Here is a 12591-nt window from a genome sequence, read left to right on the forward strand (position 1 = left end):
GCTGTGCGCACATTTGTCACAACTGCACCTTCATACATACTGTATGTATTTATAGAAATACACACATGCGTTTGTAGGTGTATTTCAGCTGAATGAGTCTGAATCCACATACGCATTCAACGCGACATCAATGCTCCATTTCCATTCGGTTTATCATAAGGATGCCTTTGTGTCATTTCCACTGTAATCTAGTTAAAATACAGCATCCATTACCATACAATCATTTTTTTGCAATCTCCTCCTAATGATTCCTAATGTGTGTCACGTTTGAGTGAAACTCCCATGTGGATTTTTCTCTATCATGGCCTGAATTATATACATGGACGTTTAAGAGAATAAACAGACGCAACCATTACTATAATCGGCTCTTTTCACACATTAATACTCATTGTATGACATTGATTGAAGTTACTGTGTCCAGCACAGCGAACAGTGAGACAGCCACCGCAGTAATAATAATGTTCTCCAAACCGTCACATCATGATTCTACAGCTGCAGCACGCGATGCTGAGCCGTCGATGACCAATGGGAAGTCGAGTTTAATATTCAATCAATGGCCACATTTTTTTGACATCAGGAATTCATATTATAGATATCACCGTCATAATCAATCATCATGTTGAGAATGTACGTTATTAAGATGAATTTAAAGAGATCTAGTTCACTAAACCAGGTCAACATGTCTATAATGTCATGAATAATCAAAACTTAATTTAAGCTATCTTAAAATGACAATATTATTTGATGAAGCGCTATAGCGGGTTAATTTAGTAAGTGATATCATTAATCGGTTGAATATTTTTTAAGAATTGAATCAAGCTTTTTTCAGGTTCTTAAAAGTGGATATATTTTCTGGTTTATTTGCTCCATATAACAATTAAATCATTAAAAATTAATAAGTTTGGTTTGTGGACAAAACAAGACATTTAAGAACATCATTATTTCCAGGTTGGAAAAATACTGATGAACATATTTCAACATTTTACGGAAAAACGAATACTCGATCAATGGAGACTATAAGGGGAAATATGGAATAGGGAAAATAAAGATAATGTGCCTACAACTGGAATAGAATATGACGAGTCAGAGATAAACTGTAGATCACGTGTCAAACTCAAGGCCCGGGGGCCAGATGTGGCCCGCCACGTCATTTTATGTGGCCCGCGAGTGATTAATTGGTCTTAAAAATCGGTGTTAAAATAGGTCTAAGCTGCTTTAAGGCGTGCGTTGACCATAAACTACATTTCCCACAATGCATGACGATTGTGTGACCCGCAAAGTGACGGCACTGCGATCACAGTGTATCATTGTGCATCATGCGACGAGTGAAACTGAATAAGTAATAAAATAAAATGATTTAGCAATATTTTACGGAGTAGTTACCTTTATTTTACATTATATTTGGTTACATTTAGTTACATTTATTCTGTATGACAGTTTCATCAGGGTAACCATTATGCTGATGTGGCCCTCAGTGAAAATGAGTTTGACACCCCTGTTGTATATATATGAAACTGGATTAAGGATAGTCATAACTAATTGTCGGTATCTAATAACATTCACAAATATTCAACATTTAATTAAAAAGATAATCAACTCCATACTCATGTTTGGAATAAGTTAAATAATTTGTACAAGGGAGAATTAAGTTGTAGGTATAATATAATGTTAATTTGGGGTGAAGTATCAGTATCAGTACAGTACAGAACAGTACAGTACATTATCACGCCTACTTCTGGGATGTTTGTGCGCTGGCTCCCTCTTGCGGTCAAACATGAGAAACGCCACTTCGAGCTCAATTGAGTTTTTAATTAACGCAGCTGCTGCGCCAATTTGGATCCACTGGGACACACATTTAAGCTTCTCCCGCTTATATTGGTGCAAGGAAATATTTTATTCAATGAATGTCAACTACAGGAAAGGAAAACTTGCTGTTCTTTGAGTGTTTTACAAGTGCGTGTGTATTGTGATAGTCAGTGGAATGTTGGGGTCACTGAGACATTCTCACGTGCTGAAACACAGATGAGTGACCGAGTGGTTCTGGTTAAGTTTCCCAGTTGCATTCATTCACTGTCTCTGAATCTGCAGAAGCGTCACTAAATGTATGGGGGGCGTATGATCCACGACCCACCTGGCTTCAGCACCTGTCTGTAAGAGAAGCAGTCAGGATGTTTTTGTTGATCCGGATCCGGATCCGCCCAAATCTGGCGTCACAGGCACCGACAAGATGGCCGAGACTACGGGATACAAGTGAGGGAGGAAACAAAAACAGTGGCGTGCGATCCGTGGCGCGGATGGCGGAGCTGTAGAGCTGCTGAAGACCGGTTTGAGCAGAGTGAAGAGGCTGGGTCTGGGTCTGCGGCATGCAGACAAACGGTGTTCAGCTCGCCAGAACGCGCATCTGCTCGTCTGCGTTGGCTAGTTGGCCAATGAGCTAGCCATGCTAACTAGCTGACAACACCGTTAGCGAGCGAGAGTATACGCGCTTACGAAGTGACAGTTGGATAATTGTGACATAAATACCTTTTCATCACTTCTTCGTTTCCGTGGAGTGGCATTTCTGCTGCAGCGTAACTTCCCCGAGTGGGAAATTGGAGCCAATAAACCCTCCTTGCCCGCTGGCTAGCAAGCTAACATTGCGGATTTCTTGTTTGCAGCCTCAGAGTTAGCATTAGCAAACGTCAGCTTGTTGGCTTGCTCAGCTGTTTTGGGTGACTGGGGGGGGTGTTCTGACACAAGAAAGGTGCACCCGTTTGTGAGAAAGACATTTCAAAATTGTACGTGAACACAACAGAGACGTTTCTCGGTAAGGCTGTGAGAGCAGGTGCCCTGAAGGATTGTAAACACAAGTGAAGCCGAGGAGGTATCAGCCTTGGCAGGCAGCATCATCATGGCCCACTCTCCCGTGCAGGGGACCCTTCCAGGGATGCAGGTAAGAACGTTTTGTTTTGCATGAGGTAAAACACAATGTCCACGTCTGGACTCACAGTTTTAGCTTTGGGAACTGCGCAGTGCACACTTCTTCTAACTCTTTCATTACAGCACCCAAGCTGCTGCACTCCTTTGCATCCAATCTTCCCAAATCCAAAGGTTTTTGATGTAAATCAATCAGAGGGGATGCATGCTATGCATTTAAAAGTTATAATTAATTGGACAACATAAAATATATTGCGATATTTCACCCTTTACATGAATGCAGCACACTTCTTGAGGTTTCTTGGACTGTTAAATAACTGTGGTGCACACATGAGCCTTGATCTAGTCACTGCTGCTATCTTTAGAGTTGTACCTATAAGCAAAATAATGAACTGTTTATAATGTTTATAATCTCCTGTGTGCATCTGGTTGTATTCCCTGTGTTCACTTATAAGATGGCTAATCTATTCTGAAAGTTAATTATTGCGAATTCAACATTTTGTTGGGAAGAGGCCCAATAAGTTGAAATAAAAACTTGCAGAGGCTGATGCCAGTCAGCTGAAGTTTGTTTGTAAATATTTTGTCATTAAAATACAGGACACAGAGGCAGTCTATTAAACTTGCTGTCAGTGTTTTCATGTGTCAAATATTGAGTTTAATATCAGTTTTTGCCTGGAGGCTTATGTTCCAGTTTGAACTCATGCATCTTATTTTACTATTGAATAATGTATTACTTTAATTTGTTTTAAGTCACTAAAAGGATCTTCTTTGGTGACCTAAAGAACCAGCTTTCCAGCGTAATAAAGTGACCTCAAAACTGACATATTGACCCTTTCCTTGTTCAAAAGAGGTCATTAAGGAAGTTTATTTCCCCCAGCGTCCTGCTCTTGTTTCTCACATAAGCCTCTGGAGAGTTAAGCCATTTTAGTTCACTACCCGTGGGTGTTAAAGTATTTCTTTTATTCCACACTTAGATATACATTCAGCACTGTTCTACCCCAGAATGGATGGAAACATGCTTCAGTTGTTCTGAACACATTTTACTTTTCCTTGTGACTCGTAAACACTTTAGCAGTCAAGTTGAGCTTTTCCTTGTCTCACAGGCTTTAATAAAACTTGCATAACTGCTGACTAATTTGTCCCCAACATCACTTATAATTATGTCACAGTGTGCCAACAACAGTCAGTTTTGGCTGTAAAAGGTGTTTAATTTATAACCGTAGCATCAACTCTGTCCACATGCCAAAAATTCTCGAACGACATAACAGCCAGTGTTGACAAAATGAATCACTAAACATAGAAGTCAGACTCCTGCAGATATTTCTCACATAAAAATGCTGTGTGCTTTCCCCCTCCTCTCAAAAGACTTACCGACAGCGTAAACTGAAATTGTCAGTACAACTAGATGGTGAAGAGATGAGGCTTACATTTGGGCATATGTGAATAATGCTTGACAACATGTGTAGTGTTTGAGGTCAAGTCCACTGAATTCAGCACACAAGAATCACACATCAACTGTGCAAAGTTATTTTCAGCATTTTATCTGAAGCTATTAGGCCCTAAGTTACTTTCTCACAAGATTCACACACATGCATGCAGGTGGACTGACTCCAGTGACGACCTGGAATGTGAATCAGTGGAAATGTGGACATTAGGCACATACGTTGTTTTAAATCCCTTTATCTCTATTTTATCCAATTCTTACACTCTTTCCCTTTCATCTCCTCTGTCTTTTTGTACAAAACAAAGGTGTTTTGAAATGAGTGAATTAATGTATCCTGTAAGAATGCCCCCCCCCTCTCCGCTGGTGTTTCCTATTTACTTCCCAACATTTGTTTCCTTTCAAACATTCCTCCTTTTTTTCTTTTGATCCCCCTTCCCTTTCCTCCCTGTTTTGTTCCCCGTCCCCCATCACCACCAGAGTGCCAAAGCGGACCCGGAGGAGCTGTTCACCAAGCTGGAGCGCATTGGCAAGGGGTCTTTTGGCGAGGTGTTCAAAGGCATCGACAATCGCACGCAGAAGGTCGTGGCCATCAAGATCATCGACCTGGAGGAAGCTGAGGACGAGATTGAAGACATTCAGCAGGAGATCACAGTGTTGAGCCAGTGTGACAGCCCCTTTGTCACCAAGTACTACGGCTCATACCTGAAGGTCATATTTTTTATTAATTTATAGTCACAACAATATGCACTGGAAGTTCTCTTTAATGTTTCCCTATAAGTCGAATCTCCAAGTGATTAAATTTCATGACTCAATTATATCTCTCTTTCTGCCTGCGTTGTCATAATTTGTTTATGAAGCCAGTAACTACCTTAATAAATAATCTTTTCCTCCAGAAGTGCTTATTGATCACCTTTCCTGGTTACTGGCAACTCACTGTCTTCTTTCTGTCTCTCTATCCAGGACACAAAGTTATGGATCATCATGGAGTATTTAGGTGGAGGCTCAGCATTAGACTTGGTAAGTGATTATTGGTTTACTGTGGTGTCAAGTACTGCCCACCATCCCCATGATCTATAGATAATAGATCAGGATGAATTGTGTCATGCTTATGTAATATGGCTTTAATCAGGTAAAGTTATATGTAAAATGCAGGTGACAAAATGTTTTATTTCTGGTTTTGCTTTTTCATAACTGAAACAATATGTGCTTTGCTGACATCTAGAGGTAGCAAAAATTAGCTACTTGTTTTAATCAAGGTAGAATTTGATTGTGGTTCAAATCTTCATCACACAACGACAATTAATGTGGAGAAATGAGAAAAAAGACAAAGTAATGCAATGGATTTTTACACATATGTATTCAAAACATCCTGATGCACATACAATTCTGAGGAAATGCTCAGAGACGATGTTGCAAGGAACTAGAAATGAGCAAAAATGTGGAATATTACTGTACAAATGGACATTTTAAATAAACTAAATATTGTGTTTAGCTGATTTCTACACCTCATGATGTTGTTTGTCTTTGTTTCCCCTGAAGATGGAGCCCGGTGCCCTTGATGAGTTCCAGATTGCCACGATCCTCAGGGAGATTCTGAAGGGGTTGGAGTATCTACACTCGGAGAAGAAAATCCACAGGGACATCAAAGGTAGCTGCTAGACAACACAGATTTCTGCTGACTAAATTGCATCAGTGAGCACAAACAAATATCACATATCACGCTAATGGTATCGATGTCCACTCAGGGCTTGATTCATTATATAGTTTGTATGTCTTTGGGGAACTGAGGGGATCACTGCAGCGGTCCGCTGAAAGGCTTTTGACAGTTGTATCCTCTTTTATTAAATAAATTGCCAATGCAGATAAAAGGCTTTGACAGAAGTGTCTGAAGAAGTAGCATACTGTATCGTCTCACTCAGTGGGTGTCTAGTTTTAGCCAGATCACATAAACCGCCAGTCTCTCCTCCCCCACAGCTGCCAACGTGCTGCTGTCCGAGCAAGGAGAGGTGAAGCTGGCAGACTTTGGGGTGGCCGGCCAGCTCACCGACACACAGATCAAACGCAACACCTTTGTTGGCACACCCTTCTGGATGGCCCCTGAGGTCATCAAACAGTCGGCATATGATTCTAAGGTGAGGTTAAAGCTTTAAAAGGGACAGATCAGTTTGAAGTGTGGCTGTATGAGGTACTGACTTTGCCATGTTTACCCCTGTATCCAGCCTGGGACATGGATGTTCAACTCATAAAATCTATGCCTGCTTAAATCTATGACTACCTTTTCTGAGTGAAAACAGAAGTTTGTAAACTCTTTCTCTTGCACCAAAGAATGAATTTTTAGCTCACTGGGATACTGTAGCTGCTGGTCCACTGCTGTCTTGTGGATCACTAAAACCCCATGTCCTGTGATGTAAAAACACTGCATTTCTCTATGGACTTTGGTGTTTGAGCGGTTTAGAAAGCAACACAAACTAAAGTTTCCAGCGAGAAAAGGCTCCATATCTGCAAGATAAGGCAGTGAACACATTCATGCACAGCTTCGTTGGTGTGCATCTCCCACAACCACACTTCAAAAAGTGACCTTTTTCTATTCCCGCAATGCAAGATGTACAGCATGTAATTCCAAAAACTAAGAAAGATGTTGAGGATGATTGTCTAGGGAAGAAACAGAAGTAGCTCTGATTGTTGGTCAGCATCAAAGGTCTAAGGGCAGAGGATGTTACCAACCCTGTGAAGTCCCGTGAGACAAACTGTTTTGTAAACTGTGGGCTATATAAATAAAGATTGATTGATCAGTGTTTCATTGTTTACCTCCCTCCACATTCCAGGCTGATATCTGGTCTCTAGGCATCACAGCCATCGAGCTGGCAAAAGGTGAGCCACCTCACTCAGAGCTCCATCCTATGAAAGTTTTATTCCTCATCCCAAAGAATAACCCGCCTACACTGGAGGGAAACTACAGCAAACCGCTCAAGGAGTTTATTGAGGCATGTCTCAACAAAGAGCCCAGTTTTGTAAGTTGTTTTTTCCCCATTCATTCTACTTAAGGATTTGTTACTCAGGATTATAGCTCAGCCTTTCTGTCTGCATTCACCTGACGACATCATGTGCTCACATTTTTCTTAGAGACCAACTGCCAAAGAGTTGTTGAAGCATAAGCTGATCATTCGCCATGCGAAAAAGACCTCCTACTTGACTGAACTGGTGGACAAGTACAAGAGGTGGAAGGCGGAACAGTCTAGGACGACGGAGTCCAGTTCTGATGAGTCTGACTCGTACGTTTTTGTGCACTGTTGTGAAGAAGCATCCATTCCTCTGCCATTCTTATGTTTTTACTTTTCTGTTAATGTCTTTCCTCTCTTGATACCTGTTCAATCAGAGAGCAGGATGGGCAGGCGTCGGGAGGTAACGATTTTGGCAGCGACGACTGGATCTTCACCATCCGAGAAAAGGACCCCAAGAAGCTTCAGAATGGCGAGGGTCAGTCAGGGGGCACAGATCAGGTGAGATGGATTGCTGGTTGAAATGAAACAAAGAATAGACTATTGTTTTGAATATTTAAATGTTGATATAAACACCAGACTGAGGGCACACACTTGATGATTTTGTGCTTTTTTCCATTATTCCAACTAACCCAGGATTAAATGGTGATGGATATGCCTTCTGTTCACACTGCCTACCTTATAATGTGGATGCTTATCAAGAAGCAGATGGTTTGTTTTTCTGTAAACACTGTTAACTTTTCTCTGATGTCTTTATTTAATCCACAGACGACAGACATTCCGAAGAGGCCTTATTCACAGAGCCTGGCTACGGTCATTTCTCCTGCATTAGCTGAGGTAAGAAGCCACATGGGTAAACAACAGAGGGGCTGGATTATATATGAGTTGTTTGATACTTTGTAGCTAAATAAGGAGGATTAGACTACAATTGTCACTGTCATTTTGACATTTTCCTGAAATGTATCTTCTAACCTTTCCAGCCAGTTTCCACAAAATTCCTGGGTTAAAATTAGGGATGGGACTTTTTTGTCGATAAATCGATTGACAATCGACGCGTGCGCACCTCGACAAAAAAATTACGAGTAAAAAAAGTCGAAGTGTCACAAACACGTAAAGTTCACAACCACGGAGGTTGAGGAAGCTGTGCACGAAAAGGTGATCCTGCTGTCCAGGCTCCCTGCGCTCTCAGCTGATGGTGCGCACGTCACCGGCTCGTTCCCTCAAGTGTGTGTGTGTGTGTGTGTGTGTGTGTGTGTGTGTGTGTGTGTGTGTGTGTGTGTGTGTGTGTGTGTGTGTGCGTGTGCGTGTGCGTGTGCGTGTGCGTGTGCGTGCAGTGCGAACAAGGTTGCGCTTAAATTTAGGACGGGGGTGGGGGACATAACACAAGTGCTACACAAATGAAGACGGCATCTCACCCAGTCAGGATCACTGTACTTCACTAACGAGCGCAGGTTCAAAATCCTGAGCCGTCTGGCGACACGCGTTCCAGCAGAGAGTCTGCTTTTTTTTCTTTTTTTTGCCCCTCATATTTATTACTGCTGTTCTGATTGTCAATAATGGACATTACAGCCATGTTTTTGAGCCTAAAATGAAGTAGTACAGTGTAGAATAGTTTACAGCACTGCTGTTGCTGCTGCTGTAAAAAAAAAAAAAAAAGTCGACAAAAAATTCACGTGGACCTCGACAATAGACTCTAAAAATGTGTGAAATTCCCAACCCTAGTTAAAATACAGCTATAAAATTCACACTGACCAAATGCATAATATGGTGAATAAGTGTTTTGTTTTTTTTTAATAGATACTGTATTACGATTGCAGAGCAATTAAAAATTGTTATGACTTGTCATTTCTGCAGCACTAGAATTTACCACAATGCTATTTTGTCACACTTGATGAATAATTGAAGTTTTTCAATTTGGATATTGCACCTGATTATATTGGCGTTTGGGTTATTCCCTTACTAAACCAAATCTCTACCTTTCTTACTTGTATCCTTTCTCCCAGCTGAAGGCGAGACAGGAGCAGGTGAATGGAAACCCCATGGTCCTGGATGAGCTGAGGGAGGCCATCCTGCTGGCAGAGGAGGCCTATCCCGGCATATCCGACTCCCTGGTGGCCCACATGGTCCACAGAGTCCAGAGGTAATGCTTCCTCTCTGGTTTCTCCTGGTAAAAAGCAGATTATTTGCTGAACTTTACTCATCTCTGCAATCTCATCTCTGGTCTTTCCACAGTTTCTCCACGAGCAGGACGTCCTCCTCCTCCTCTCCATAGTAACTGACTCTCTGCCCTGGCCCTGCTCTTGCTCTCCCAGGCCCCCACCTCCACACTCCCTCAGCACCACAGGGTTTCATGTTAGGGGTCAACATTTTCACTACCAGCTGACCTCTTTTAACTCCTGTGTGGGGGGGTGAGGTATCTTACCCTGTAAAAAAAAAAAACACAAAAAAAGGAAAAGAAAAAAGACTGAACTCCAAAGCTAAAGATGACCGAGAAACTCTGGAGAGCTTCTTTTAGCCACTTGTGGGTTGGGGGAAAATGTGGGAGGCAGCAGTAGACCCTTTCATCGATTTGGCTGTGATGGGACAAGACTCATAGTCAGCTTAACCTGCTCCTAATAAATGCGACAACAGCCAAGTCAGACTGTGGGCTCTGGAGACGTGAGCTCAACAAGGAGCCCGAAGATCTCCTGCAAATCCAAGATGAGACTTGAGCCCCTTCTTAATGCAGGCTTCACATCCCCACAACCTCTGAAAGCATGCTTGATGAACCTGCAGGGATATATCTTTGTGTGTGTGTGTGCGAGTATGTGCGTGTGCGAGAGAGTGTCTCTGAGTGCGCGCAGCGTGTGTTTGTGTGTGTGCATGTGTGCTCTTGCGTATGTAAGACTCCCTGTTAAGGCAAATTGCAGCATTCTTAATGAAACCTCAGGTAAAGTGCTTTAAGTGGACTTTGTCCTCGAAGGCAGAGGGACGAAGATGAGGAGGACTGGGGGAGGGGGGGTCACCATGCTGTACATGATTACAAGTTGTCATTGCGAGGCAAATTAATCACTGTGTACAAAATGGTCATGCGCATTTTGTAGATATTGATGATGTTTTGAAAAAAAAAGAAAGATAAAAAGTAGATATTTAAAGATTTCAGACGTTACTCTGACAGAGCGAAACAGAAAATGCCTTGCCTTTTTTAAGATGCACACATGTCTACGTTCTGGCATTTCATCACAGACTCTTTCTGTTTTTTATTTACGTGTTAAGTCATTGCAACTCATTTCAGTGTTTTCTTTCCAAGTGACTGATATCCAGTCTTTTATTTCAATCAACTGTTAAATCGTTGAATACTGAGCTTAACTTTGTTACAAAGCAGAAGTATTTTTTGTCAGGATAGGGGGTGGACTCCTTTCTGTACTTACGTTTAGACAATTAAAAGGTACAGTGTATAAAATTGAACTACATTTATTGGTGGAGTTGCATGTTGCAGCTGAATATCCCTCACCTCCCTTCCCTTCCAAGTGTTTTGGAGAACCTATGTAGCCTTCAGTTAGCATCGAAACTTGAAAGATGTTTAGTTTGTCCATTGTGGGCTACTGTAAAAACGCGGTGGTCTAAAATGGCGCTGACCCGTCTTCTGATTTAAATATAAAAAGCTCATTCTTGGCTAATGAAAAACATTTCATATGATCAGGTGATTGTATCATCATCAATTTCTGCCAAATGAAAGTCATTTCACCTCAGTTTTACACACTGGACCTTTTAAAGTGAGTTTTTAAAATAGTTTTAAAGTAGATGTGTCAGCAGTGGCTCTTTATTTAACAACAGCAAGTGGAGCTAATTAACAGAGAGACCACGATGAACAGTGGAACGGTATTATCATGTTAAGTATTGTCTTTCTTTGGCTTGTAATTTCTCCTCAGCGTCATTTGCAAATGTTAAAGTGGGGCTGAGGAATGACTGTAGACACTTACTCATGGCCAAACTCAAATGTGTATCAGGACAAGCCAAGCTGCAGAAATCCACGCCATCTTTATTTCCTCATGTGTGTTCTAATTTCCACACCATGCTATAAAAGTGCCATGTCCGCTTTTATGCTTTCATCAGATGTCTGTAGTATGATTTGCACCTTTTTTATTTTCTAATTTCAGTTCTTATTTTTGTTGCACTTTGAAAGTGTCGAGTATTTAAAGAAACCTGTAGGAGGAAAAAAGACACAAAACGTTGGAGAAAAAAAAAAGTTGCTAATAGCCATGTTTTACTATAAATGTTTACTTAAGAGTTCCAGAATTTTACTACTGTGCTAACGCAGCAATAATGTTGAGGAGTCGCATCACTTGTCAACACAGGGATTGAAAGAAATTAAGAAATATCTGATATTTTTATAACTGCAAAGAGTTAAGTATGGAAATATGGAATGCTTTATGGATATGGGCACTTGCCTCTGGCAAAAATATCTATACCTTACAGAAAAACATATGCTACAGAAAATGACTACAAAATGTGTACATTTGGTCTCCTTTATCATAGCTGACAGTTTATAGTACTGTATATAATCTTTGCTTGTGTCATTTGAGAAATCCCAAGTTAAATGTAAGCTCCTTGTAAGCTTTCAAAGTGACATGAGAAATAAAGATCTAATGGTAACTGAGAGCTTTGTGTCCTGCTCATCTCGTGTGATTTTTATTCCATGACTGATGTAATGTGATTGGGATTGAATCCAAACAGATCTAATGACTTTATTTATGTCTTGTTTTAGCTGTATTTCTCTCAAAAAGTTACCCACAGATTTGAATGGAAGTTTCTGTTAAATATAGGTTATGGCCAAAGGAAGGAATCCACATCCTGGGTTTTTGTCAACCTTGCAAAATACAGGAGAGTATCTACAGTGTGGTAAAGTGTATATATAAACACTATGAGTGCTCTCTCTCTCGGTTAAATATTATCAAACCACCAATGTCCATAGAGAATACCTCGATTTATAGCTCGTGTGGAAAACGAGAGCTGCTGTTCTGCTGCGTTAATTGTTAAGTTTATTAATGCAAAAGGTAGTTTTTCAACAACCAAAAAAAAACTTAAAATGGCTGAAAAAAAAATTTTTTCAGCACAGTGCCTACAAATAAGACCCTGCCGGCGCACCTGGGTCAGACAGCGAGTGTTGTAACCAGTGATAGCGTCCACGGATCACACCCAAAATGTAATCACTTGTTCCTGGTTCCATTGCGAACATTTCCTGAAAATGCC

At 41.0% G+C, this 12591-nt stretch overlaps 1 protein-coding gene across 1 annotated transcript; it reads left to right on the forward strand.

The window, feature by feature from the left end:
* The first annotated feature begins 2272 nt into the window (after nucleotides 1-2272).
* Nucleotides 2273-11925, forward strand: stk24b (serine/threonine kinase 24b). Its single transcript, XM_083887747.1, has 11 exons — nucleotides 2273-2932; nucleotides 4838-5068; nucleotides 5321-5377; nucleotides 5900-6008; nucleotides 6335-6492; nucleotides 7186-7371; nucleotides 7484-7632; nucleotides 7737-7860; nucleotides 8128-8196; nucleotides 9363-9499; nucleotides 9592-11925. The coding sequence occupies exons 1-11, from the start codon at nucleotides 2891-2893 to the stop codon at nucleotides 9629-9631; spliced, it is 1302 nt and encodes a 433-aa protein (XP_083743873.1). The 5' UTR covers nucleotides 2273-2890; the 3' UTR covers nucleotides 9632-11925.
* Nucleotides 11926-12591: the final 666 nt, after the last annotated feature.

Source organism: Microchirus variegatus (genome assembly GCF_963457635.1).
Source record: "Microchirus variegatus genome assembly, chromosome: 1".
Lineage (NCBI taxonomy): Eukaryota > Metazoa > Chordata > Actinopteri > Pleuronectiformes > Soleidae > Microchirus > Microchirus variegatus.

What these genes read in the sequence shown, in the direction of transcription:
- stk24b (XM_083887747.1), top strand. Translation starts at nt 2,891, where the DNA reads ATGGCCCACTCTCCCGTGCAGGGGACCCTTCCAGGGATGCAG. An exon ending in ACTACGGCTCATACCTGAAG is followed by an intron (nt 5,069 to 5,320) that starts GTCATATTTTTT and finishes CTCTCTATCCAG; the next exon opens with GACACAAAGTTATGGATCAT. An exon ending in AATCCACAGGGACATCAAAG is followed by an intron (nt 6,009 to 6,334) that starts GTAGCTGCTAGA and finishes CCTCCCCCACAG; the next exon opens with CTGCCAACGTGCTGCTGTCC.